General features: G+C 56.1%; 6 protein-coding genes across 6 annotated transcripts; 1 reads left to right on the top strand and 5 right to left on the bottom strand.

Moving 5' to 3' along the window:
* Positions 1–955: 955 nt before the first annotated feature.
* B0H64DRAFT_451756 (uncharacterized protein) lies at positions 956–2,273 on the bottom strand (the record flags this gene model as incomplete). Its single annotated transcript, XM_062807180.1, has 2 exons — positions 956–2,153; positions 2,237–2,273. 2 exons carry the CDS (start codon positions 2,271–2,273, stop codon positions 1,366–1,368), a joined length of 825 nt encoding a protein of 274 aa, XP_062654579.1. The 3' UTR covers positions 956–1,365.
* Positions 2,274–4,544: 2,271 nt separating this feature from the next.
* B0H64DRAFT_436428 (uncharacterized protein) lies at positions 4,545–14,686 on the top strand (the record flags this gene model as incomplete). The annotated part of the gene is made up of 5 exons (XM_062806196.1): positions 4,545–4,566; positions 4,618–4,746; positions 5,039–6,145; positions 6,188–7,906; positions 7,937–14,686. 5 exons carry the CDS (start codon positions 4,545–4,547, stop codon positions 14,464–14,466), a joined length of 9,507 nt encoding a protein of 3,168 aa, XP_062654578.1. The 3' UTR covers positions 14,467–14,686.
* Positions 14,687–17,146: 2,460 nt separating this feature from the next.
* B0H64DRAFT_51298 (uncharacterized protein) lies at positions 17,147–18,844 on the bottom strand. The gene has a single exon (XM_062808366.1). It carries the CDS (start codon positions 18,656–18,658, stop codon positions 17,255–17,257), a length of 1,404 nt encoding a protein of 467 aa, XP_062654577.1. The 5' UTR covers positions 18,659–18,844; the 3' UTR covers positions 17,147–17,254.
* A 972-nt stretch (positions 18,845–19,816) lies between these two features.
* Positions 19,817–21,069, bottom strand: B0H64DRAFT_411239 (uncharacterized protein). Its single transcript, XM_062804854.1, has one exon. The coding sequence runs from the start codon at positions 21,016–21,018 to the stop codon at positions 19,978–19,980; it is 1,041 nt and encodes a 346-aa protein (XP_062654576.1). The 5' UTR covers positions 21,019–21,069; the 3' UTR covers positions 19,817–19,977.
* A 1,067-nt stretch (positions 21,070–22,136) lies between these two features.
* Positions 22,137–23,645, bottom strand: B0H64DRAFT_451748 (uncharacterized protein). Its single transcript, XM_062807179.1, has 4 exons — positions 23,026–23,645; positions 22,804–22,976; positions 22,358–22,749; positions 22,137–22,305 (listed from the first exon to the last, which is right to left on the bottom strand). Exons 1-4 carry the CDS (start codon positions 23,437–23,439, stop codon positions 22,268–22,270), a joined length of 1,017 nt encoding a protein of 338 aa, XP_062654575.1. The 5' UTR covers positions 23,440–23,645; the 3' UTR covers positions 22,137–22,267.
* A 783-nt stretch (positions 23,646–24,428) lies between these two features.
* On the bottom strand, positions 24,429–26,893 carry B0H64DRAFT_427505 (uncharacterized protein; the record flags this gene model as incomplete). Its single annotated transcript, XM_062805790.1, has 2 exons — positions 24,429–26,257; positions 26,636–26,893. The coding sequence occupies 2 exons, from the start codon at positions 26,888–26,890 to the stop codon at positions 24,614–24,616; spliced, it is 1,899 nt and encodes a 632-aa protein (XP_062654574.1). The 3' UTR covers positions 24,429–24,613.
* Positions 26,894–27,562: the final 669 nt, after the last annotated feature.

The raw sequence follows: 27,562 nt of genomic DNA, 5'->3' as shown, positions 1-27,562 counted from the left end.
GGAATTGATGAGAGACCGGGGTCACGAGGCAATTCAAGTTGTCGTTCATACAAGTACGCCGCCGACAGGGTGCCGCCGACCATGTGCCACCGGCGGTCGACGATGGCCCGCATTGTTGTTGGTGGATTGGTGGGTGTCGATGCTTAGAGGTAACCTGTACTGTGTAATCTGCACAGCGGGCGCAGCCCCCTCGTTACGATTGATTGATTGTGCGACCCCAGATGCCTAATAAGGTTAATCCAGGATCAGAAGACGATGTGAGTCTCGGATGAGAAATAACGTTGTGCGCTAGTGTAAATTGGGAAACCTCGCTGACTGCCCGCTCTCGTATACCTGGAGTTCTGCATGATCGATCGCAATACGATTGGCTGGACGGGCTGCTAGGCATCCCCCCGGAGCTCCCGCACGAGGAAGAGGGTTTGTGGTGTGGTCGGCCTTAACATGGAGGACCGATGTGTTAACTTAGAGCGATAGATGACTGGGTCCTGACTCTGATACAATTCGGCCCCCTCTTTCCTTGTTGGTACTCAGAAAATGATCCGCGGGAAGAGAGATAAGGAGGCGCCAGCCCCCGGGCGCCGGGACGATCCCGGAGCCTCAATGCCTCTCCTCTGCGCTCACAAAATGGCCCTCCTGTGAACGTCACATGAAGCACGCACGAATATCTACTATATTCCAGCAAACTGATAGTACAAGGCACCCTACCTCAATTGCACTAGAGTTGGGCTCATAATTTATATGGAAGACAATCCCGCCCTCTGGTGGAATTCCTCCAGCACCTCAGGACATGCCTCGAAATGCCTGGCAGGTTCCCAAGTATTGTGCCTGCGCCTATACCCTTCCCACTTGACCAGGTACTCCAGCCTCTTTTCTCCTTCCCTCCAACGCAGGATGAGGGAAGGCACGCCCCGTCGAGGAAATCACCGCTGGTGATTTGCGCCGTTAATTTTGAGAGGTGTGGTCGTTTCCTCCATGACTCATACAGGGGTTCCACGTGAATTCCACCTAAGAAGCCGCCATCCTATCCACCAAAACGCGGTTGAGGCCCTCGAAGTTTGCGTAAGCAGTCTTGAAAAGCAGTCTTGAGTATCTCCTCTTCCAAAGCGGAACCCCTGAAGGTTGCGGTTCGGAAATGCTTCGCTGACTTTGGCGGCGCTTTGGGCCTTGGGTTGGTGGTGGTCCTTGAGTCTGTGGTGATGGGGATTTGGTGCAACGCAGACGTGTCTGCCGCCCGGGCACCGTTCTACTGCGGCGCTTCCCTCGTGGCGGTCATCCTTGCCTTCCTTGGCGTCACTTCCCACCATGGGCGAGCAGTCCTCCTCGTCGTCACCATCGCAACCACGTCAACGTGGACGACGACCGATGTTATGCTGAAGGCTGACCGACCGGCTCCTGACTGGCGAACGACTGCATGGACGCCTCGGTATTGGCCAGCTCACGTTCGTTGTCGCTCTTGTCGCCCGACAAACCGGGCATGCCTGCCCGACTCTTCCGCGCTTGCGGCGGCGCGGCAGGGCCCTCTTCATCGCTTTTCTCTCCTCTGTCGTCCGGAGCGAGAGAATGACGTTGTTCTAGGTCACTCGCTTGGTCGTTGTCGTCACGGTGATCACTATGTTGAGAGAGGCCGCAGCTGCCGGACCTCTGTTGTGGATCAACCCCACGGCCGGAGGCGGCGCCGCATGGGCTCTGGGGCTGAAGGCGTGGCTCGGTATATGCCGGTTCGAGCTCGCCGGTGCTCTCGTCGTCCGGCAGCGTGGGTGTGCGTGTCCGGCTCTCCGCTACGTGCGGCCGCACGGTAGGACAAATCCCATTGGAAGGATGGTGGTCCGCCTCGAGTTGGCTGTTAGGCGGCTGCAGGGGCAGTGCAGCATCGGCCGGCTCGGGCTCGTCACCCTCAATACCCTCGTCATCTATCGTAGCCTGAGGCGACTCGGCATTTCGATACCGACGGTAAAATGCAGACAGGTGCGGGTGCCTGACACATCCGTCACCCCGACGACAGGACGACTTTGGTCCACAAGGGAGCGCGTAGTGGGATGCCAGGGATGCCGGCTCCAGAGGCGAGGCATGCGATTTATCGCCTGGGCCGGCAATGCTGGTAATCAAGAACTCCGGTGCGTCGCCATCGCTGTAAGCAGCGTTGACAGCGTCGCCTGCTCAGGCCCGCCGCCACAGGAGGGACGTAAGCCATCTGGCTGTCGAGGCAGACGGTTCTATGATGCTCCCGGTGAGATACCGCGCTGTTGAATTGGGGAGATGTCGAAGGGAAGCATTTGGCGGGCCAGCTGGCCAGCTTCGAACTACTGCGGAGGCGCCGGGGAACGAGCGAAATATATTTGCATGCACGGAAAAAGGCGGGCTCGACCTCAGAATCGGCAAGGAGCCTGGACCCAGCCCTCCACTCTCCCCTCCGCTCTACGATCCCGACGGGCTTACAAGAAACGCGCCCGGTCGTGAAACGCCTCGTCGTATGTGGTTCCTAGGGGGTGCGTGGGGTCGCCGGTGACGGGTGGCGAGGGGGGGGGGATGAGGCATCGATTTACCGGTCCCTCGTGGCTCTGCCAATCATGTAACTGCCGAGACAGTAAGGAGGAGCCCGGGAAAAAGGGGAGCGGCCGCAGGATACCGTATCGCCACGAATCACGGCCCTTGGCTGAGGTCGCATGGTCCACGGGTTCGCCAGAGGTCGCCCAGGGTGGCTTAGCCGAAGCAGTGTTGGCGCATGTTCTCCTGCAACGCCTTCTCGCGTCCGTCCGCGTGCGCCGCCCTCCGTGTTCCGCCTCTGGCACCGCCCATGGCAAGGCAGAATCTTGCCGTTTCCACCCACCCAGTTCCTCCTCGGGCCCGATCTGCCTCGCCGTCGCGAAGGCAGCAAGGCCACGCCATCTCTTCGGGGACCGTACCGGCCTCCTTGCCGGCAAGGCCTTGCGACCCCTGCCTGCCCCCAATCCGGCGGCGTGTGACCCAGAAATAGATTCGCAGTTGGGTCAGGAGGTCAACCTGCCGCTTTTCCTAACTAGCCGCCTGCATGCCTTGCCGCAGCTGCGCTGGCATTCGGTCCGATTGTGGCCAAGGGAGGTCCTCCGATCTGCAGACTGAGACGCGAGAAAAGGCTTCCTGGTGGCTCGGCGTTCGACGCAATCGATACCTGCGGCATTTTTGTGACTGGTCAGGATGCGCAGGTCTTGCAAATTGCACGAACAAACGGACGGGCGACCTACCAGGAAGACATGGACGAGGTAAGATGCCAAACTCTGCGAGGTAACTACGTCGTATTGGGAGGCAAGAGCGGGCGACAGCGGGCGAGATCGCGGGCGAGATCTTGATGACCCCTAGCGCAAACGCAGAGTCGAGCCGTAGTCGAGCCAAAAGCCGTCATCGACGAAGATGGGCGGGAAGCTGGAAGATCTCAAACCCCGAGTGTGTATAGGAGAGCTGGGCTCGGGAGTGCGCTGGGCTCGGCGACAGTGGGTGCGGTTCGAGCACGAGAAGACAAGGGTGGGGCGGGGGACGCGTGGAGCACGGGTGGTGGCTTGTAGGCGCATTAACGAAACGAGGGACGAGGGGAAAAGTGACAAGGTCCGAAGGGGAGGAGGGGAAGGGGGGGAGGGAAGAGCAATGAAGTATTTATCAAGACCAGTTGACCTCGGGGTTTGGCGTGTGGTACCTGGAGCCTCGTGTCGAGGAACAAAGTGGGGCCGAGAAGCCAAGGCTGTGATTGGATTCCATGGTGCCTGGTGGGGCCTGATGGGGCGGCAGCGGAGGAATCAGAAAACGGCATGCTCGACCCCGACACACGATTTACACATATTCTGGGATGATAGCTGTATTGAATACCACAGGTATGTACCAGTGGATACAGCTGATGGTTACATGGTCAGCGCTAGCATACCGAGGTACGTCAGCGGAAAAAAATGATCACGCAGACGCGTTGCCTTTTGTCCACGGTGTTTTCAAAACGAAATCGTGTGAGCGAGAATCAGGTTGTGTTTGGGGTCCGCGTAACAAGGTTTGTTGAACGAGACAGTTGGAGTGGGAAGTGGGCGATTCCGGTACTCAAATACTGAAATCGGGCCCAACAACAGGGTCGGGCCAAGGATTGGTCGGCCCCGCAGATGTGGAGTCTGCTTGTCGCAGATTCTGCAGCTACCCAATCAGTGCGTTTAACTCGCCGCATGACAGGGCCAAGACCCGACCGAAGACCATCACCACCAAACACTCGGCCAGGCCAGAGAGGCGACCGCGCAAAACATGGCTCCATGGTCAGGCTGCTCTCGACCATTGACTTAGTCCTTCTTTCGAGAACCAACGCGGATGTCGATCTCGGGTGATCGCCGACCTTTTTTTTCTTTCTTTTTTTCCCGTACACCGTGGTCGACCTGGTGGTTGAATTTTGGGATCGATTCCCTCTCAAGGTCGACAGGTCAGAAACCAACGCTGAAAACGACCCAGGACAATGCGACTTCCCAGTCACGCATTGGATCAAATTGATAAAGCACAACCCACCTGATGCAGCGAAATGGGTTGGGTGGTGAATCGCAACGATGGCTGTGCTGCGCCCGCAGGGTTAGGGTTCTGTGCCGTAGAGGCCGAAACATCGAGACCGTGGGCCAACAGCAGCCCCCGAAGCGGTCGACGCCATGACGGGCAACCTGGTGTTCTGTTTCGAAACGAATATTAATGGCAACTGCCACAATGTTTCGACCCTGGTTGAAGCCGGGTCGCCTGGTGGCCATGACGATCACCGTCATCCACAGTTCGCCCATCCCATTCCTCTCCCTTAAGAGTCTTGGGGGCTTCTCATGCGCGCCCCTTCGCACCTATTCTCGTTACTCCGAGACCCCGGATTGCTGCTTGTTCAGGAATCCAGATCCCCATACCACACAACACACTTGAGAATCCGCCCTCGCAGCCCAGCTGGGAGACGAGGCCGCGGATGAAGCAGCAACGATGGGTCCAACAAATTACCCCCCCAATCTAATCGAATATGTGTGGCCTTGTGGTCATCATGAGAATGTCGATGTGCAACAAGCTCCAGGTATACCCTTCGTGCGTGGGCAGCTCTCTCTGCCCGTCGCGAAACCGCCAGAGGAATTCACGGAGGAGGAGAGGGCGGGCGTGCCCTCGCGGCGGAAATGCTGCAAGTGCTGGGAGACTTGCAGCCTGTTCAAGCCGCTCGAGGTGTGCGAGGAATGCAATCACCCTTTTACCGATTGCCCAACATGCATGATCGTCGACTCTTCGGGGTCACGCGAGATTGCAACTATCGATCACCTACCCGCCGGCGAGTTCGACCAAACGCCAGAATATTGGAGGTGCAACACCTGCGAGCACGTCAACCCCTTCGACAGCGATGGGCCCATCAACGGATTCTTGGCGCCATTGGTGTCAGATTACATGGACGACATGGAGTGCAGGAAGTGTGGTGGGCCATTCACTGAGAACAATTGGGTCATCAGCCCGTTTTGGGTGTACCTCGGGACTTGGAATGGAAAGGTTGTCGCTGAGGGTGGCCCGTGGCACTGGAGCGCAGCGTGGCATAAAGATCGCGCCGGGGAGACTCACACCAAGGACGACTGCTACTCCGCGAGGAAAAGCGGCAGGCGAAGGCGCGAGAATCCTTGCATCAACAAGAGCTTCGCCGCTGAGCCCGTGGTAAAGCCTCCCATACCGCCTATCCTGGTCGTGGACACGGATCACCACTCTTTACCTCCACCTTCCGCCGGTCTGACACCCCTCCAAGAGGAACATGGATACGGTAGCGACAGGGAGACCGCGCCGGGGTTCCAACAGCAAGCCTTCCTTCATCCCGATAACCAGACTCTGGGAACCGGTGGCTTCACCATCGGCGACTATGAGCGTGACGATGGTGAGCCCGAAATTCCCGACGGGCAACGCGGCTTGGCAGTTCCCGACGACGACCAAGAGCCAGACCTGGGATCATATTACGATACTCCAGCTGATGACAATGAGTTATCAGGAGATGGAGTGCAGGCGCGGGAGTTTGAACCTTCTCTCGTTCAAGCCGGACAAGCCCCGCTTAATGTTCAACGCGGCGCGAGAGAAAGCACCATGGGCGACAACTACTACGCCCCATTAATCCAAGACGACATTGCGAGCGAGGCTGGGCCACCATCGGACACTGGTAAGCACAAATATCACTAGGATACTGACCGGTTCGTTGAAGCTGACTTCTACTTTATAGAAGAGGATCTACAGGAAGACGACCTCCTGAACGCGTATGGGGATGAGGAGGGACTCCCGGAGAACGATGTTCCCGAGGATGGCACACGAGACTTGGATTTTGTTGAAGACAACCAAGAATTCCTAGCCGATGATGCGTCTCTCGAGCCACAAGCAGACCTCGAACTTCCTTTGGAAGACGGCATCCAACCTCCCCTTCCACTGGACGAAGACATGCCCCTCGAAGAAGAGATCTCCTTCGAGGAAGAGGTGCCCTTCAGCGAAGAGATTCCCGGCGACGAGGAGATCCCCTTGGATCCGGAATTCCTACCAGAGGACGATAGCCGCGAGCTCGAGCTCGAGGATATCCCCGAAGAATTTGACTCTAGCCTCAACGCCGACGAGCTCAACGCAGACCCCGACACAACCGCCACTCAAGATTTCGCTCAAGATCTCCCCCAAGAAGAGTTCATGGACGATCTCCCAGAAGAAGAATTCGCCGAGGATCTTCCCCAAGAAGAGTTCATGGATGGCCCCGAAGAAGAATTCATGGACGATGTTCCCCGAGAAGAGTCCATGGACGATCTACCCCCACAAGAAGAGTTCGCCGAAGACCTCCAGGCTGCCGATGCAGACCTTCCCCCACCAGAAGAAGAAGCAAAGCCCGCGCTGCCCTACCTCACCGACGGCCACTCCGTCATACCCCGCAACGGGTTTGCCATCCTCGACACCCCCGAGGCGGCCTCCCACTGCCCGGCCGGCATGACCCACGACACCTCCTGGGACAGCGACGTGGACGGCGAGGATGAAGATGAAGACCTCCTCGCCGATGGCGATGTCCAGGATGTGGGTGAGGAGGAGTTCCTTCCTGAGGATGGGGAGCCGGGGTTTGAAGATGGCGAGGGTGAGTTTGCTGAGGGGGAGGAGGGGTTCGAGGGTGAGGATGGGGAGAGGGGATTGGATGAGGAGGGGTTGGAAGACGGGGAGCTGGACGAAGAGGAGCTCGGAGAGGGGGAGGAGGAGTTTGCCGAGGGAGAGGAAGGCGAATTCCCTGAGGAAGAGGCGCTCGAGGATGGGGAGCGCTCCCTTGAGGACGAGTTCGCCGAGGGCGAGGAACCGCTCGAGGGGGAGGAACCCTTTGAAGGCGAGGGTGAACCCCTTGACGAGGAGTTCCTCGATGGCGAAGACGGCGAGCGCGGCCTCGACGGGGAGTTCGCTGATGAAGGCGAGTTCGCTGAGGAGGGTGAGTTCGCCGATGAGGGGCTTCCTGAAGATGGCGAGTTTGCCGAGGATGGAATCCCCGAGGATGGCGAGTTCGACCCCGGGATGGGTGAGGAGATGCTCGAGGATGGCGAACGCGGCCTCGACGAGGAGTTCCTCCCTGAAGGCGAAGGTGAGTTCCCGGCCGAAGGGGAGGAAGAGTTCCCACCAGAAGATGGGGAATTTGGCGAAGGTGAGTTTCCACTGGAAGGGGAGGAGGAGTTCCTCCCTGAAGGTGAAGACGGCTTTCCCGCCGAAGGCGAGGAATTCAACCCCGAAGAAGGAGAGTTTGTAGAAGACGGTGAACGCGGCCTTGAGGACGGCGAATTCGCCGATGGTGAGCTCATGGAAGGCGAAGAGTTCCCACCAGAAGGGGAGGAAGAGTTCCTGCCGGAAGGGGAGGAAGAGTTTCTGCCTGAAGGGGAGGGAGAGTTCCTACCAGAAGATGGCGAATTCGCTGATGGTGAGTTCCCCCCCGATGACTTCCCCCAAGACGATTTTGCTGGTGGCGAATTCCCCGAAGACGGATATGCCGATGGCGGATTCGACGATGGTGGGCTCGCAGACGGCGGGTTCGACGAGGGTGGATTCCCTGCGGACGGCGAGCGTGGTTTCGCCGACGACTTCGGCGGGCAACCCATGGACGACGGCTACGGCGGTGGTGGGGGCTACGGTGACGATGGTTATGCCGACGGAGGGGGATATGACGACGCCGGCTATCCACAAGAAGGTTTCGCCGATGACTCATACCCTGGCGGAGACAGCGGTGGCGGTGATTACTCTGGAGATGGTTATGGTGGTGACGACTACGCTGGCGACGACTACGCCGGGGACGGATACCCCGCCGACGACTATCAGGACGGCACCCCCGAAGGTGAATATATCGAGGGCGAGCCCGCCTTTGACGACAATCCTGAGGAGTTACAGGACGCCGACTTCGTCGAAGGAGAATTAAACGACGACGAGGTTGTTGACGACCAACTCCCCGAAGAAGAACCCCTTCCTGACGGGGATTTCGAGGAGGCCGTGGACGACGTCGATGGGGAATTCGCTGACGGCGAACTTGCTGACGATCAACTTGAAGGCGAGTTCGCTGACGGAGAGATAGGCGAAGAGCAAGCCCTCGAGGACGGGGGCGAAATTCTCGACGATGGCGAGCGCGGCCTCGAAGAAGAGCCGCTTGACGAAGAAGCACCACTGGACGATGAACTGCCCCTAGACGAAGAGCCGCCTCTTGACGAAGAACTGCCCCTGGAGGAAGAACTACCCTTGGACGAAGAGCCTCCTTTTGATGAGGAACCCCCTCTCGACGAAGAACCACCTCTCGATGAAGAGCCACCTTTCGATGATGAGCCCCCCTTGGAGGAAGAACTCCCCGCCGACGAAGAATTCCCAACGGAAGAAGAGCTTCCCTTGGAGGATGATATACCTCTTGAGGATGGCGAACGGGGTTTTGACGACGAGATGCCTCCAGACGACCAGCCCTTTGATGAAGCACCCCTCGACGATGCCCCGTTTGACGAGGCACCACTCGATGATGCCCCATTTGACGAAGCACCACTCGACAATGCCCCGTTTGATGAAGCACCCCTTGACGATGCCCCTTTTGACGACCAGTTCCAAGAGCAGGCCTTCGATGATCAGCCATTTGATGATCAGGCAAGGGGCTTCGACGATGGTGGAGGATTTGACGATGGTGGAGGATTTGATGATGGTGCAGGTTTCAACGATGGGGGAGGATTTGACGATAGTAGAGGATTTAACGATAGTAGAGGATTTGACGACGGTGGAGGTTTCAACGATGGGGGATTTGATGATGGTGGGGGCTACAACGATGGTGGAGGTTTCGACGACGGTGGAGGTTTAAACGATACTAGAGGTTTCGACGACGGCGGGTTCAACGACGGTGGAGGTTATGATGGAGGGGGTTATGATGATGGCGGCGCTTACAATGACTCCGGCGCCTACAACGATCCCGCTCCTTACGACGACGGGGGCTACAATGATTCCGGGGCCTTTAACGACCCCGCTCCTTATGACGACGGGGGCTACAACGATTCCGGGGCTTTCAATGACGCTACTTACGACGACGGCGGAGCATACAACGATACCGGCACGTTCGATGGCCAACCGCCTGTCGACGATCCGGCTCTCTACGACAATGCTGCTCCGTATGATGATGCCGCTCCGTACGACGATGCGCCTCCATACGATGACCCTGTTCCAACTGCAGAGTTAGAGCCGTTAGAGTCACCAGTTCCATTTGATCAGGATCAGATCGTGGATAATCAGCCACTAGACGACGAGGTTCATGTGGATGAACTGCCCCTTGAGGAACCTCCACTTGACCAAGACGAACCATTCGAAGACCAACTAGAAGAGCCTTTCGAAGAGCCGCCATTGGAGGAAGACTTAAGCGGCCAGGAAGGAATCGAAGCGAAGGCTTTTGATGACCAGCTCGCCGATGAGCTGGAGGGACAGCCTGCAGTTGAAGAAGAGCTCCCCCTCGAGGAGGAACCCCCGATCGAAGATGATATGCCGATTGAAGACGATCTACCGGCTGAAGAAGAACTACCGGCTGAAGAAGAACTACCGGCTGAAGAAGAACTACCAGCCGGCGACGACTTTCCAGCCGAGGAGGAGCTCCCAGTTGATGATGATCCGCTGGTTGAAGGCGATCTACCAGCCGAGGAGGAATTCCCAGTCGAGGATCTGCCAGCTGAGGAGGAGCTTCCAATCGAGGAGGACTTCCAGGCTGACGAGGAACTTCCACTTGAAGATCAGCCCTTCGAAGAACAACCAGTTGAGGGAGAAACCTTCGACGAACTGCCTATGGATGATGCGCCGTTCGATGATCAACCGCCGATGGACGATGCACCCTTTGATGACCAGCCGCCTATGGACGATGCGCCCTTTGATGACCAGCCGTTCGATGAACAACTCACGAATGACCGAGGCTTCGACGAAGGTGGAGGCCAAGACAACTTTCCTTTTGACAACGGCGGTAATCCCGGTATGGACAACGCATATCCGCAAGACAACGTTGATCAAAATGGCGGGAACCAGTTTCATGATGATGGCCTCTACTCTGGGGAAGGGTACGGGGATCCGATCGACGACTTCTCTCAGGGTGGCGGCCAAGAAAGCTTTGACCAGTACGATGATCACCTTAACGAGCCGGCTCCAGAACAGAACTTTGACGAACCTTATCAGGACGACTTTGCTCAGAATGAGTTCGATGAGCCCGGCATCGTGGATGATGGTTTTCAGGACAACATGGGCTACCAAAACAACGAGTTTGAGGAACCGCCCCCTGGCGAAGCTCTGATGTCCCCAGAGCCGCCGCTTACACCTCCACTGGACGATTTGGGCGACAACCAACCCATGAGCCCTGCTCCGCAATATGACGGGAGCGAGTTCGGTCCAATGACGCCGCCCCTAGATGAAGATGTCCCCCCATTACCGTCGCCCGGTCCTGAAGATGGATTTGACGACCCGGGGGACGGTTTCGATGACCAGTTTCAGGATCCACCACTTGAAGACAACTTCGATGACCAATACGATGAGGCCCCGGTCGAGGATGACTTCGCCGCGCGAGATGGCCAAGACATGCCACTCGACGACCAGTTTCAGGAGCAGCCATTCGAAGAACAACCGTTCGAAGAGGAACCGTTCGACGAACAGCCATTCGAAGAGCAACCGTTTGAAGAGCAACCGTTTGAAGAGCAACCGTTCGAAGAGCAACCGTTGGACGAACAACCATTCGAAGAGCAACCGTTCGAAGAGCAACCGTTGGACGAACAACCATTCGACGAACAGCCATTCGAAGAGCAACCTTTCGAAGACAACTACAACGAGCAACCGCAGGATGACTTCCCGGTTGACGACCAATTCCAAGAGCAGCCTTTTGAAGAGAATTACAATGATCAGCCGCAAGACGACTTTCCAGCCGACAACCAATTCCAAGAGCAACCTTTTGAGGAACAGCCTTTCGAAGAGAATTACAATGATCAACCGCAAGGTGACTTCCCAATGGACGACCAATTCCAAGAGCAGCCGTTCGAAGAGCAACGTTTCGATGAGCAGCCTTTTGAGGAACAGCCTTTCGAGGAGAATTACGCCGACCAACCACAAGATGATTTCCCAGTTAATGACCAATTCCAAGAGCAACCTTTCGACGAGCCGCCGCTCGAGGACAACTACAACGATCAACCACAAGATGACTTCCCAGTTGACGACCAATTCCAAGAGCAACCATTTGAAGAGCAACCTTTCGAAGATGACTACAACGATCAACCGCGAGATGACTTCCCGGTTGATGATCAATTCCAAGAGCAACCGTTCGACGAGCAACCGTTCGAAGAGCAGCCTTTCGACGACAATTACAATGATCAACCGCAGGATGACTTCCCAGCCGACGATCAATTCCAAGAACAGCCTTTTCATGACGACTACAATCAGCAACATCACGATGATTTCCCTGCCGACGACCAGTACCAGGAGCAGCCTTTCCATGACGCTTACGACGAGCAACCCCATGACAACTATCCAGTCGACGACCAATACCAGGAAGAACCTTTCCAAGACGATTACAATGCGCAACCTCATGATGACTTCCCGGCCGACGACCAGTACATGGAACAACCGCACGAGGAGCACTTCGACAATTATGATGCGCGGGAAATGCGCTCCCCGGAACCCGTTGACAACGACATGCTCCCGGAGTTTCCAGCCCCAGAAGACCAAGAAGAGTATGGCCCGGACGGCTATGCCTCAGGCAATCATGCCCCAGCTCGTTCGCCGTCTCTACAGGAGATGCAACAACCCGAGTTACAATACGAAGAATACCCACCCGGCGTTGAACCGGCGCACGATGTGTACTATGATGCCGATGAACCGACCGAGCACCCGGAGGATATGGTACCCTACCAGACAAATGAGCCAATGGAAATGGTGGGTACCTACGATGAGCATCAGGAACGGTTGCCCGTGCCCGCCGGGCATGGAGTGAACAGGGTGCATAAAAAGGAGAAATACCAATGGCTGCTCCCGATCATGTCGACCGCAACCATGGGCTGGGCTACGGAAGAGCTCGAGGAACACTACCATGCGGCGAACGTGAAGGCTTCTGGGTTCAGTTTCACCGCTCTTGCAGCCAAACTCTTCGGCTCGAAGAAACCAAAGGACGGTGCCGACGCTGACAAGGACGACCAACACCTCGCTGCAGAAGGAGTGGTGGGGGCCGGAGATGAGATGCGTTCGCCTGATCCCAATGGCGAGATGCACCCCGACAACACGCTGCAAGATCCCGCGATGGTTGATCAAAATGGGGAGATGGCCGATCAAAATGGAGAATGGGAAGACGTGAATGAGAATGACCCGGTGGACAAGAAGGAGAGCAAAGGCAAAAGGGGCCTGTTCGGCCTGTTCGGCAACAAAAAGAAGGAGGGGGATCTCGAAGCCCAGAATCAACAATTTCAGGGGGACCAAGACCCAAGCATGCAAAACGACCAGTTCAACCCTGACGCCCCAATCGGCGAGGATGGGTACGCCAACGGCCAGTATCCGGACGAGCAGGGCATGAACGGCGACGGATACGACAACCAGTACATGGACCAAGATTTGAACGGCCAGCAGAACGGCCAGGAGAACGGTATCAACCAACCGGCGAAGAAGCAAGGATTCTTCGCTGGCCTATTCGGGTCGAAGTCCAAATCTCGAAACCAGCAAGGTGCTGGCTTCAACGATGGCTATGGCTCCCAGCAGCCAGCGAAGAAGAAGGGATTCTTCGCTGGGTTGTTTGGGTCGAAGTCTAGACCTCGGAACCAGAACGAGGGTGGCTTCAATGATGGCTTCAACAATGGTTCCCAGCAACCCACCAAGAAACGAGGCTTCTTCGCTGGACTATTTGGGTCCAAGTCGAAATCCCGGAACCAACATGGCAATGACTTGAACGGCCCTCAGCAGTATGGCGATGACTTCAACGGTGGTTCCCAACAGTATGGCGGCGACTTCAATAACGGTTCTCAGCAATATGTCGATGACTACAACGGCGGTTCACAACAACATGGAGATAACTTCAATGTCGATCCCCAACGGCCGGCCAAGAAGAAAGGCTTTTTTGCTGGACTGTTCGGACCGAGCAAATCCAAGCAACGCAACACTCAGGTCCAGAACACCGGCGATCCTTACAATGATGGATCCAACAAACCTGCAAAGAAAACCGGGTGGTTTGCGGGTCTGTTCGGCTCCAGCAAGAAGCAAAAGAAGAAGAATAACCGGAACGCGAACGGGACCGGCGAGGAATACCCGATGGAAACTTTCTCCGGTCAGGAACCCGTCAACTATGACAACACCATGAGACAAGACGGCTACAACAACAACAACACCAATGTCCATGACTCCACCCAGAAGCCAAAGAAGAAGGGGTTCTTCGCCACCCTCTTCGGCTCCAAAAAGAAGACCAAATCCACCACACAAAACACCAACCCGGACACCATCAACCAGCAGCCCAAAAAGCGCGGTTTCTTCGCCAGCCTCTTCGGTGCCAAGCCAAAGAAGAACAACGACATCGAGATGGGCAACCTCAACCAATCGGACGAAGCCCGCGTCGGCCGCGTGAGGACGGGCAGCCCGCAGCTGCACCAGGGCGAGTCCGGCGCGCGGCAGTCGGCCATGGCTGACGTCATGGACGACGGCAACTTCGAGGACATCCCAGACAAGAAAAAGAAGAAGAAGCAAGACAGGAAGGACAAGAAGGCCGCGAGGGCGGACAGGAAGAACAAGGGCAAGGGCAAGGAGGTGCGGCGGAGCGTCGTGTATGACGAGCACGGGAGGATGGTGAAGGTGCCGCCGAAGGCGAGGAAGGCGCCTGGCAAGATGCGGTACGCGCCGAATCTGCCGAGCGACCGCCTGTATCAGCATGTGAACGGGCCCAAGCCGATTCGGAAGGGCGGTGGACGGACGGCGGCGGCGGCGGCCAACCCGGGGAATTGGTTCTGGATGGATGTGTATTGGAAGTAGGCGAATGGGTGTGTCATGCCAAAGATTGAGACAAAAGCTCTCGAGATGGAAGGGGAATAATTGGATGGCGCATGGATATGGAAGGATTGTGGTGTTGGACTTGTACATGTACACGGACGAAGATTATAGGTGATTTCACGTAGCTAGAGATGGGCGCGGATAATTATATCGCAGGAAAAGAGTATTTATTATTACTGTTAGAAGAAAGGAAATATACCCAAAGTCACTTAACTTTCTTCACCCACGATGCCTGCCGATTAGAACGAGCTTTGTGTTGCCACGCCGCCCTATAGAGGCCGTTTTAACGCACATCCGAACGCGACGAGGCCTTAGCTGGCACCTTCCTGCAACCTGGCCTCGCCCATTCGGTCCTTTTGTGACGACTCGTCGAGTAACAAGTGACATAATGGGCGGAGGACTGTATTCACGACGAGTTGTTTCTGTGAAGGCAGACGTACCTTGTTGTTACCTAATGGTTAACAGGCTTGGGCTTAATGAAAGTGCCGGGGTGAAAGTGTACCCAGGTAAGCACATGAATGAGTATGACGAGACACAAGCAACCGATGTGAACTCGAGTAGCTCGGAACGATAGGATCAATTTCCAGAACTAGATACCGACCTACCTCCATAAGGGAACTTCCAATTTACATCGCCAAAGCAAATACCTTAAGCTAACCAAGAACCACAAACACTTCGCTTCCCTGCAGCTAATCAAATCTGCTCGCCCATACCACGCCCAGCAAGGGATCTTTACCCCTAGACACTCGACTCTCGAACCCGAGCCCGAACCCGGCAACTTCCCGACCTGCCATACGGACAACCCAAACCCCCTAGAAGTCCCAAAAGCCCACAGCTACCCTGTTTCACCATCCCACCCATGCTCCTTCCTAGCAAGCGCCCGCAAAGCAGTACCATGTACCGAACCTCGGCCGTCTCCCAGGTCCACAACATTCACGCCCCGACGCCGTGCTTCCCACAGCGCCGCGGCTCGCTTCCCCGTCTAGCCCTCCTTCATAAGGGCAACGAGGTTAACTGGGTCTTATGGGCCCCGGCGTCGGGCCGCGGCGTTTGGAGGTTGACAGCGGCAGGGTCCTTGGGAAAGTAGAAGGCTGAGCTGCGGCGCTATAGGGATGGCGGGGGGTCGCAGGGTTGCGAGGGAGCGCGAAGCACCCAGACGGCGGGAGCATGTTGGTATATGTTGTTGTTGCTGACTCCTAGCTGCGGCAGGGTGTGCCGCTCCGAGGCATCGAGGGGTTCGGATCCTTGCAATAAGGGGCGGAAGGTATCGCGGTTACTGTTTGGGATCGGGTTGATGAAACGGGGAAAGTTCGGTGGTGGGTCCTGGTCCTCTAACGTAGGAGGAACGTGGGTAGCAGGGTGGGTGCTCACTGAGGACGAAGGACGGGGTCCGTATGAGTTGTGGGGCTGGCGGACCGTTGCCCGGAACGGAGGCGAGGTGGCAGGGCTTGGCGGGATGGATGTCATCGGGACACCATGGTGGTCCTGAGGGACGCGTAGCGACGCGGGAGACCCCACAGACGGCCAGGATTGGAGAGACGAACCCGATGTCAGGAGAAGCTTGGTGAGGTGGTCGTGTCCCCGTTGTGTGACTGGCTTCGGCGTCACTGTAGACGATGAGGGTCCCATTACTGAGGTCGCTATAGGTGCTCAATGTGGGACTATAGTCCCTGCAATGCGGACGTTGGGGTGGTCTGGGATATATGGCGGCGGCCGCTAGAGCTAGCTGGCGGCGTTGGCCGGGCCTGACTCGGGAATGACGGACAAGTCCTCAGTGCTGTAACTGAACGCTAGCTTGTCCCTATAAGATATGTCTTCGAGCGATGAATTGCTTGATATTGATAGCGGCAAGCCATCGTTTATATAGAAGTTGGGCTGGTCGAAGTGGTTGAGCTCGGTAAATGGGGGCGTGCGAAAAGGGGCTGAATCATGAGCGACATCATCGTAGGTTACCTAGCCAAGCTGACTTCAGGCTACAACTCTGTAAGTCATGGTTGAGTTTATCGTCTGTAACGGTTCAAGGAAATGCGGGAAACTCTCTGCACTCATGTACGCATGACTTCTTACAAGTCAACAGTCACTCAGTCTCCATTTCCCCCGGGATGGCGACGAGGCTTGGTTATACATGGGCACCCTAGGTGCCATCGGGCAACAATAGCATCATGTACTTCGAGGCGCACGAGCAGAGTGACTTATTATATACGACCATACCTCGTATTCCATGTTGTGTGGTTCGACCTTGTCCGAGTATGTCCGTAAGAGAACCTTGAGTGGGGTTGCTCAACTGGGCCGTGTTCCCAAGTTCCATGGGCCGAACTCCCCGGTTTCGTCGTTGATCACGCAATACCCCCGGCTGACAACTTCGCCTTATTAGTAACAAGGTGCGATGGCAGGAGAGATAAATCGTCAGCTTTCGATCACATCGAAGGGCCAGGCTGGACAAGAGTTGTCTCTATAGGCCATGGTCATTGGATTCAAGTAGCGGTGAATGAAGGCACATCTGTTCTACCATCGCATTCGATTCTGTTAGATGAACTTCTAATACTGTCCGGGGCCATCGTAGCACGACGGAACCGTTGGGGCGAAGGCAAGCTCGCGAAAGCGGGATACGGCTACATAATCCACACGTGAAACCCTCTAGAAGTGGGGTGAAAGAAACGGGTTATGCTTCTAGAACCTCATAGGCTGCAAGATTACCACTAATTACCAGGTCCATGAGATAGGTACTTTGCAAGAGTTAAGCGGATAAGAAACAGCCGTTGTTGATCTCTCAGAGGAGGGCAACAGCCGCGGCAATTAAGGCCGCCAAAGACCCAGACCGAGCCGGTGCAATGTTGGATGCGCCAGCGGTTTCGACCGGTGGTGTCGGCAAGGTCGTCGACCCACCACCAGCGCCGCTATCGTTGCCATTGTCACCACCATGACCGTCTCCGCCAGGAATGCCACTCGGAGAGCTCGAGGGGCTCGGTCCAGGCCAAGAGTCATCCTCATCATTGTCATCCTCCCCTTCCCCGGAACCGTCATTGCCACCACCATCACCGTTGCCATCCTCGTTACCGTCGTCGTTACCATCCTCGCCGCCATCATCACCACCATCATTGCCATCATCGCCATCATCGCCATCATCGTCGTCACCATCACCCCCATCACACCCCAAGCTACAAGTAGGCCCCGCGGTAGGCGTCACTGTCTCCTCACTACTCTCACAAACCGACGTCGTAACCTTGTCCGTCCTTGTCTCGGTAACAAACCCCGACGAAGACACCTCACCCTCCGTTGTAGACGTACCCGTCTCCGTCACTCCCCCTCCCCCACTCCCCGTCACCGTTTCAGTCACACTCACACTCACACTCCCCGTCCCCTCCCCATCCCCCCCACACCCCGTCACCGGCGAAGCCGTCACACAAGCACACAGCGCCCCCACGGCATCCACAACTCTTAGCGCCTCGTCCAGCGCGCACGCGCCCAGCACACACCCGACGGCCGACTGCTGAATGGCGGCTGACGAGGCACACCGGCAGGGATAGTCGTTGTTATCGCTGCAGCCGACGGCGGATGCCGCCGAGACGATGCAGCTTGTTGCGCAGGCGGGGACGGCGCTGATAGAGGGGGCGCAGGGGTGTGGGCAGGTTGTGGGGGGTGGGGTCGTGGTTGTGGGAGTGGTGGGGGTGGGTTCGGGCTTGATGATGGTGGAGGAGGAGGATGGGGAGGAGGAGGCGGAGGTAGGTGTCGGATTTGGGGGCCTGGAAGTCGAAGTGGTGGTGTCGATGGTGCTAGTTGAGGTGGTTGTCTCGATAAGGGCGGACGACGTAGGCTCGTTACAAGGAGTGGTCGGGTTGGCGGTCACGCAGCTGCAGAGGGCACCGACGGCATCTGGGACCTGCAGGGCACCCCCGAGCCCGCAAGCACCCAACACGCAGTTGATGGCGGAGTTCTGAATGGCGTCGTACTTGGCGCAGTGACAGCTGTAGTCGTCGCCGACGCAGCCAAGATTGCTGGCGGCTGATTCGATGCAGCTGGTTGCACAGGTAGGGACGGCCGAGACCTGAGGAGCGCATGGGTTGTCACCACCGCAAGAAAGGCCGGGTGTCACGATGGCGGCGCCGCCATCGAAGGCGAGAGCTCCTGCTGCGGCCAGGACGAGTCCGGCCGCAGCTTTGGTCGTGGACAGCATTGCGGAACAGGAGGAACAGCCAACTGAAGCTTGAGGTAGGTAAATAGGCGACAGAAATACGGGAATCTTCCGGTTCGACCAGACGGAGACGGGCCTCGTTTAATAGCCTAGACTCCCTGCCCAGTCCGCTGCGCTACACCCGATCTCGGCCTCGCTGCGTCCACATGCTTGTGGTAAACAACCTAGCCGACCAGTACTTCCAAGTTCTCCTGAAGCCCAATGTAAGCAAGGGTCATCCACACTGGGAAAGGTAAGTAGGACCGCAGTAGCTGCACTGTGTGATTGGGTGGTTGGGTAGCATGTGCAACGTAGGTGGAGGTTGGGTTGGCCGTGCTAACGAGGCCGCGCATGATCGGGATCTCGTTGCCGTGGCTATTGATCGTGATCCCCCAGTTTGATCCTTCCCCAAGGCAGGTTTGCCAGTATCACTGTCCCAATGTCGTCCCAAGCTCTTGGGAGATCGTCGATCCACCGTCCATGGTTGTGGACGATCATCAGGGGCAACCCGGGATCCCGGATCTCCACAACCTTTGAAGTAAACCGTAAATACACGACATCAGCCAAACCAATGTGGGTTTGACTGATGCGAGTATGTTTGGTGCTGGCTGCCATCCTCTGCTCCCAACGACATGCACCTCGCTCAATCGATATCGATCAGATGCCAGACATTGACCCAGATTCCCATGCGGGCCTCGGCACCTGGGGACTTGTGGTTCCCATCTGGCACGGGTTCATGAGGGGGGCCGCCTTGGCATCGGACAAGAGGTCGTATTTTCGATGAAAGTTGGGGAAACAGAGCCAAAAGGTTGCTTGATCCCTGCGCCCCCGGGGATACAGTCCCAAGTTGGGCAGAAGCAGGACGATGTGGATGAAAACAGTACTGTCTCCGGCGCTATTGACCCCCCCCGGAGTAACCCCAGGCCGCAGGTGCTACGGGCCACATCGGGGTGCGTCGTGATTAACGATATGAGGGACGTTTCTATTGGCAAGAGGTTCTCGAATCGCGCCGTCGAGAGTCGGTTTATTTGTGCGCCGTATCCCGATGGTGTGGAGGGAAGATGCCCAATATCTATAGGCAGAGAGACCAAGACGGAGCTACAGGGCTCCGTTGCCCACCATAGCTTGTGACCTCTACATCTATTTTAGCGTAAAAGAGCAGGTAGCATTATCCGGTATATACATTGCCGAAGAGCCGTTCGAACAAAGCAGAGAGACTCAATGTATACTCTCACTGATACTTCACACTATGAGTTTTATCCCGCAAGAAGGAGCTTGGTAGAGCTACCTAAGGTAGGTAGGTACCTTATTTACCACGCGTCCTATCGAGTAGCGTCCGGAGACGGCCACCGTAGCAATAGTGACGGACCAATAACGCCCGACGCTTCTGGAAGTGACCTCTTGACCTCAGCCGGGAGGTCGATAACAACCTCATTGCCAAACCGTAGATCAACAAAGTCGTACGCAGACTCAAGCCGCTCTAGAAGATGCCGTATGCGCTTCTCAGACCCCTCAGGCAGCGCCGTACCTCCATCCCCTAACCTCCTCGTCAGAAACTCATGCATCCCACCTATCCCCTCGCCCTTACCCCGACGGCCAACCTCAGCAATGGCATCTGACCCGCCGTCAAGCGGAGTAACCGCCTCGGCGAAGGCGGCCACGAAGTCATCCGGGATACGCTCCTTACGCATCCCAGGGACTTCGTTCCCGCCAAAGGTGTGCTTGCGCTTCAACGACTTGCCATACATGACAGCGTGGTGGGCCAAGTTGCGAATTCCACGGACGCCGTAGCGCTCGGGTTTGAGATACAGACAGTTTCCTCGCCGTTTGTCGTTAACGATGGCAATCGAGAGAACATGACAGTGGCCATGGGGAAGCGGAGGAGGTGGTGGTTCTGAAATACCGAAATTGCCCGCGGGGAGACGAAGATCAATGCCAGTGGTGCATCCCGGGGAGCTTTGTCTCTTCAAATGGCTGCTGATGCGTGGTGTGCCCATGCCGCCGAAGTAGGCCGACAACCGGCCTTCTGGATCTCGACAGAGATACGCGCCCGTCACAAAGGTCTGGCCGCGTTCGATGCCAAGGAAGGTGAGGTACCACATGATGTTTGTCACCTGGAGGATGCCTTCGGGGGAGTGTTGCATCCTGCGGGCGACATCCCGTATCTCATCGACCGACCATGGTTGTGTCATGATGGCGAGTACATCTTGAGCCCCCTGGGCGATGGCGGAATGGATTTCGGTTCTCCATTTAGCGAGCCCGATGCCTGCCAGGTAGGCATCAAGGCTGTTGCGCTTATCTTCGGTTTGATCAAGAGATTCCAGACCCTCTGAGTCTGACCGCGGGAGGAAATTGTTCGTCATGGTGGCACCTAAGGTCACCCTAGTGCTGGACTCTTGGAACCTGAAGTTGGGATCATTCGGTTAGCAGAAGCGACCACCACAACAACGAGTTACGTCGCACAAGACACCGCCGTCGGGCTTCAACCCCCGCACCCTCACGCCGATCCGAGACACGCTTCCGTCCAATTGCGGCTCGCCTTCGCTCTCACCTAGGTATACTTGCCGGCAGCAAAATACACCATACCACCAATTGTAGACTCTATCACTTGCAGCAACCTAACCAAGCCTAGAAAGGTGGCGTTGCGGTTTCATTACTCTATATAACTAGCTTCCTACCACCTGTACAAGTGGACATCAACTATCACCATTCCTACAGCCTAGAGAATTAATTGAAGCGAAGCGGTCGTTCTTCACTTCCTCTGTATATGGTATATTCCGGACGCAGATTGACCAGACCGAACGTTCAATGAATTCGGGATACCACCTCCACTCTACGTTAGCGGCGAGTACAATGCCCATAGTGAACCTAACTTATAGGTAGGTAGTTATGGCAATGTCTTGATGGCCGCGATGCCGGGGGTATTAAAAATGAAGAAGAATAAATGTAGCGTTCAACCATTGGGCCGGTTACGGCTGCGGTTCTAACCACCACTAATATAATCATCCCTTTTCCTCCGAACTCCTACATACGACCATACCTACTTGAAAATACGGGATCCCGTCCGCTCTCCCCGAGTCAAACAAGTAAGGGCCAGACTAGTAGTTGGGTCGGTGACGACCAGCGAATCCCTGGTGTTGTATGTTTTTGACGTTTTGCCTCTCTCTTCCAGGTTCATCCTGGTCCACCCTAACCCACTCACCCAACGTACCACTCCGTTTGCCCGAACAAGAAATTAGCGGTTACTTTTCCAGAGGCGTCTTCTTGCGGATGGCTTGTGTGTTAATTTGGGTACAACTCATGGAAGGATCTGGTTATTCAAAATCATAGGTGGCTTCCTACACCGGCGGCCCTGGGCCCAAGCCTTTTACCATGACTCTGGGTGAAGAGAGTATAGATCTGGGGATCTAATACAAGGAATGCGAGTTCTAACGTATGAACCGATTACGCCGACGGCGGCGTCATGCCAAGGTGGCTTTGTAAGGGACATTGTAGCATATTTCCGTTGACAGCACTCGGTAGGTACCTAGTAAGGGCTAACAACCTACTCTAAAATCTTCTGAAGCGGCCCAAACCCCCCTACGACGAATTGGTATGCCAAGTCCAGTCCATCTAGTTCGCCGGTCCTTGTCCCGGAAGGTATTCGAGCCCTAAAAAAGGTTAGCGTTTCCGTTTCTTCTCCCAGGCTATGGGCACACCTACATCCATCCGTCTCCTCCCCGACAAAGTCCTCCACGGTACACTCATTGGCAACAGACATCGCCTGCTTGGTGATAGACCCGCAACCATCATAAAAGCAATCCTCGGTATCCATAGCGCGCTGCAGCGAGTCGCCCTTCCAGCCGAACATGTAGTCGGCGTGGGTGCCGTAGCCGCTGGTGCCCTCGAAGCTCCACACGAAGGGGTTGGGCGCGCCCTCGGGCCACATGTCGTTGAACTTGGTCGTGTCCCACACCGTCTCGTACGTCACCTGCGGCACGCGCACTGGGTGCGACTCCGGGCACGGTGGCGCGTTCATGAAGCCGCCCCGGTCCATCGTGTTGAACATGTGCGACTGGTGGTCGGGGCTGTCGATGTTCTTGCCGTCCCAGCATCTGGTGATGGTTAGCGACACGCTGCAAGGTTTTATGATGAACTCGGTTACTAACGCGGGGAAGTGTTGAACGGCGAAGATGCCGGCTGGGCATGGCTTGTCTGGGAAGTCGACCAGTTCCCGACCTCTGTCCAAGAGGGTCTGCAGGCAGTTGTAGCGCAGTCCGACGTTCGACTTTGCCACATCAGGGTCGGTTGTCGTCGGGCTGCCAACGGTCATACGAAAGCCCTAACGGCGAATTAGAATGGGAAGGGGGGATAGCATGTAACAGACCCACTGGTGGAAAGGCTTTGATGGGTTGCTTCTCTGTGTTGTCATCCCAGAAGTCAAACTGAGTGTAATAAACGGTAATCCCGCCAGTGGTGCCTGGGGCGAGAGCGGCGTTGTTGACGACAGGCACCCGGTGGTAAGAGCCGTTGGTCGGATGTTTGAAGTACAAGACGGCGGTCCAGTAGTTGGAAAAGTCTTCAGACATCTCGCAGGTGGTGCAAGTGGCCCTCTCGCCAACGTCGCCCTCCATCGTAGCATTGAAGGCATTTCCACCGACGATGTGATGGACGTGAGAGGAGGGGGTCCTCCCAGGCTCGACGACGGGGTCAAGTCGCTGGGTGGTCAAGGACGAGCACCCGAAGCGAAGGCCTGCCTGGACACGGGCGACTAGCGCAAGCGTGGCGACGCAAGAAGACTTCATCTCGGCTATGGATTGGTTTGATCAGGGGGGATATACGAAAGTAAGGACATGAACGAGGCAGAGACCGTAGGTCCGCCCGGTGCCGGCCCCATGGACACTTATAAGTGCAGGCCAACCCTGGGAGAGACTGGTTGTATAAAGCGGTATAACTACCACATCTATATGCCGGGCGGGGCGATAAGATGATCATCGAAACTCTATCGCCTACATATTAACCAGCGCCCTGTTGGGGGAGGCCCGAGACAGATGATTAGTTCGCATCGCCATTACCCGGCGACGTAGCAACTTAACCAAGGCAGCCAAGGGATCAGGCTTTTCGGCCGACCCCGCTCAAGGGTTGCAGGTATGCGTGTTGATCCGGATTCCGCAGAAACCGTGAATTGTGATGCCATATCTCCGTTGTGTTGCCACAAACAGATAATACGAGAGCCTTGTCTCGCCAGCTGGCTAGCAGCCAGGCCCCTAGTACCAATTCTTTCGCATCTGGTTTAGTAATCTACTGGTCTTCTCGCGGGCCTTCCTCACGCTACCCAAACAGTGCTCCCTATCGGCCTGTGGATTCCGCAGCTCCATAAGTAAATAGATGCAGGACCCTGACCAAGAGTGGGTTACTGGAGGGACAGCGGCAGTTAGCCAGTATGTACAGCGCTATCTTTGAAGAATAGACCGTGATCTATGCATGCGCGCCAAAATGGCGATGGTATGACTTGTGGGACTTGAGTCAACCTACGATCTTGCCTCTTGGGAGCACTGTGAGCGTTTTCTAGGTGATATGCACGGTGTTTGACAGGTTTAATATGTAAAAAGCAGGTACCCACCATCGTACTTGCACTACTAAGTAGGTATATTCATTTTCGCTACGGGCTTGCCAAAGATCCTTTTAAGAATTCACGAAACGGGCCGGGTGGCAAGGGTGGTCACGGCTGGTGGGACATCATACGCTGGGCTGTTGGGGGGTAACGTTGAAAAGTGTACCTAATTTAAGAATGGGTATCTATTTATGTGAGAATGGATGATCATTGCCGTTTTCCTGATGCGAACGCCTGAAAGAACTGACTTAACAAAAACCTGTCCCTCCCAAGCAGTCCCTGTTGTCCAGCGTTCCAGCATCTGCCTGCTATGGTATCCCATGGCAGCCACGGCATTCGTGCTCACACGGCCGTCGGCAGGGCTTTCAACACATCGTCACACTCTGCGGAATGGTCCAATCGTACACGGCGACATCAGTGATCCATCTCTTGTTGATCCAATAATAGGTAATGAAAACATCAGCCAGAGCCGCCAGCACCTGCAAGCCGGTGTACTCGCCATCCCCAACCAACGGGATGCTGAACTGTGCCGACTTCTCCACCAACGGGTCGCCGAGTCCGGGTATGGATGAACAGTCGAGGACGCCGTCGTTGCATTGCACTGTTGCTTGTATGAACTGGGAAATAGAAATGTTCCCCAGAGATAGAGACTCACGAATCCTGCCGGAGAGATCGGGACGGTGCAAGATCGCCCAGATCAGGTCCCGCCCGTCGCCCGACGCGGCTCGATTGCCGGAGATGATGGGCTTCAGAGAATGCGAGGCCTTGGCGAGGATGCGCATATCATTGACGGAGAAAACAGCATACGATGTCTTTCGTGTGCTCTGCAGATTATTGCAGAGGATCATGGCACTCCGAAGGTGGATAGCCTCCGCCGGGAAGGTTGTATTACCGCAATCTGGGAAGATCTGCATGGCTTTGTTGGACTGCTGCTCGATATGACCGTATGCCTCCATCAGGTCGGACATCAGCGGATGGGTAGGGGAGAAGTAAAAGCCGTCTGGTCTGAGAAGCAACAGTGCATCCTTCACGAGCTTGAGCAGATCTTTGCCCATATAGAGGTCCCCAATGTGGTGGGGGTAGAGACCGGCATCAATGTCCTCGTCGTCGGGGACATATTTGCGGTCGTGCTCTTCGCACGTATGGATTTCGAGACCCCGGCTATCCGCTAGCTCCCCATTGATGGCAACAGAGAGGAGGCCAGGACAGGGTCTGAGAAGTTCTTTCATCCTGCAAGTGTTTCCGAGCTTACCCAACTCCTCCCTCAGCAAATCATCGAGGATACCCGGCCTTCCCGGGTTGTTAGCACCACGCTCGACCTGACTGGGGTTGCTGCGATTAGAATCGCGCTGGAGGGCCTTGGGGCGGTCTTTCTTCTTTCCGTAGAGCTTGAGGAGAATGTTTTCGCTCGAGAGGTCTTCGGACGTAAGGTCTTCGAACAGCTTGGCTTGCGTTCGCTCTTCCTTGGCGGTCTCGGTCTCCATGTCACGCGGTCCCTTGTCTCTGTCGGCGCCACCAAGGTAGAGCGCCCTTCCGCCGGCAAGGGAAAGCCCTCCAATAGCGTTCCACAGGCGAGAATGTAGAAAGTGAGGTTCTTGTGGCATGTCGAAGTCCTGCCAGTAGCGGTGGATGTCATGCGGGATTTGGTCGGATACTGACATACGGCTCCGAAACTCCACGACACAGGCGTTTGTACTGGACCTAAACTGCAACCAGCCTAGAGGCCCCGACCATTGCATGGGCAAAGGCATTGGGTTCTGGTAGCTTGGCCTTTTCTCATGCGACTGGAAGCCGAGAATGGAGCAGATGGCAACAAGGTTTTTGCCCTCCCATGGCATCGGGATAACGCCGTTGACGAGTTCCGAAGCATCCTGCATTTCGTACAGATCTTTCTCCTCTGGTGGAGACTCAGGGTCCATGCCGAGAGCCTGCATGAAGGTAACCCAGCTCGCCTTGGCCTGAACGTTATTCGGACCGTCCTCCAGATCAGGGTTTGGCACCCTGCTTAGCTGCGCATACCGGACCTCCACGAGCCGGATTATATTAGCTCACGTCCATAAGCTGGAAGTAAACAGCTCACGATTAACGAGCGGCTCATTCAGTGAAGCTGTTCCTTCCTTGAGCCGTTGACTGATGGTTCAAGGGGGCAAGAGCGGTTAGCTTCCCGCTCGAGGGAAGGAGTCCCCCACGATTTGAGCTGCTTATAGGCCCCAAGCCGGAGATCAACCATCAAACAATAGCTCAAGGGCCTTGAACAGTTTAATTAAGCCAGCGGGGTGATATTAGCTCAAAGGGTGAGCCGTTATACGTTTTTCAGTATCCGGTATAAACGGCTAAGTGGAGAATCCGTCGGGGAAGGTGAAGCGGGGCTTCCAACCAAGTTTGACGAGGGAACTGATCGAGACAACAGGGACGGAAACTTTTCGGCGGAGCCCGAAATAGCTTGAACTGGCGACTTTCTGTTTCCAAGGGCCGATGGCTCTCCAGGAGAGGCCGAGTCGATACATCCTATTTTGGGACGCGAGCTGCAGCGCGGCAATGTACACCGTGAACAGCGTGATCCCGGCAATGAAAGCCGACACAACTGACGCAACTGTTGAGACGATGCCGACGGCGTCGGTAGTGCTGGAGGCATCATCCATTGCGACGAAAAGGGTGAAGGAGTGGGGCGGGGAAAAGCGATGAGAGACGCTGCGGGGGAGAGAAAGAGTGTTGCGAAGGGGGGTTCGAGGATGAGCAGAGAGATGCCGTATATGTGGTGCGTATGTAGGGATTTGCTTCTGGCCTGCAAGGTGGGTTTGACCTACGTCGAGTGGAGAGCGCAAGTTGGGACTGAAACGGAGGCGCCGAGTAGACAATTATGTGCAGATGGTCTGCCATGAGATATTCAGTACCTAGGTACCTACCTTACACGGCCGCCGAGACTCTTCTCGATAGATGGGGCCATTCCCGCCGCTGGAGAGGCAGCCGATGGCCCGACGCCAGCGTCCTGAAAGTGCCTTGGATCGCACCTCCGACAACGAATAGAATGTGTATTCGGCCAGGCCGTACCCGTCCTCGTCACCATCGTTATCACCGTTGTTCAGCTGTGATAGTACTGACTCGGATGCATTGATGCCTGATCAGGAGGCCTCTAGCAACATGAGTCTCAGGATGATGTGTTTACGCTCTCAGGGGTTCCTTCATTTTGGGGAACATTGAAATTTTAATCGCACCAAGACGCCTGCAGCTGTAATTCGCCCGTCACTTTTCACCGCCCCCTCCCAGATGCCTGGCTGTGCTGGAGCCCAACTAGCTGACAGCTCCGTAACCAG

Source organism: Chaetomium fimeti (assembly GCF_033439085.1).
Source record: "Chaetomium fimeti strain CBS 168.71 chromosome Unknown B0H64scaffold_11, whole genome shotgun sequence".
NCBI classification, from domain to species: domain Eukaryota; kingdom Fungi; phylum Ascomycota; class Sordariomycetes; order Sordariales; family Chaetomiaceae; genus Chaetomium; species Chaetomium fimeti.
The sequence above is the reverse complement of the archived record's forward strand: the minus strand, read 5'-3'. Positions and strand labels throughout refer to the sequence as shown.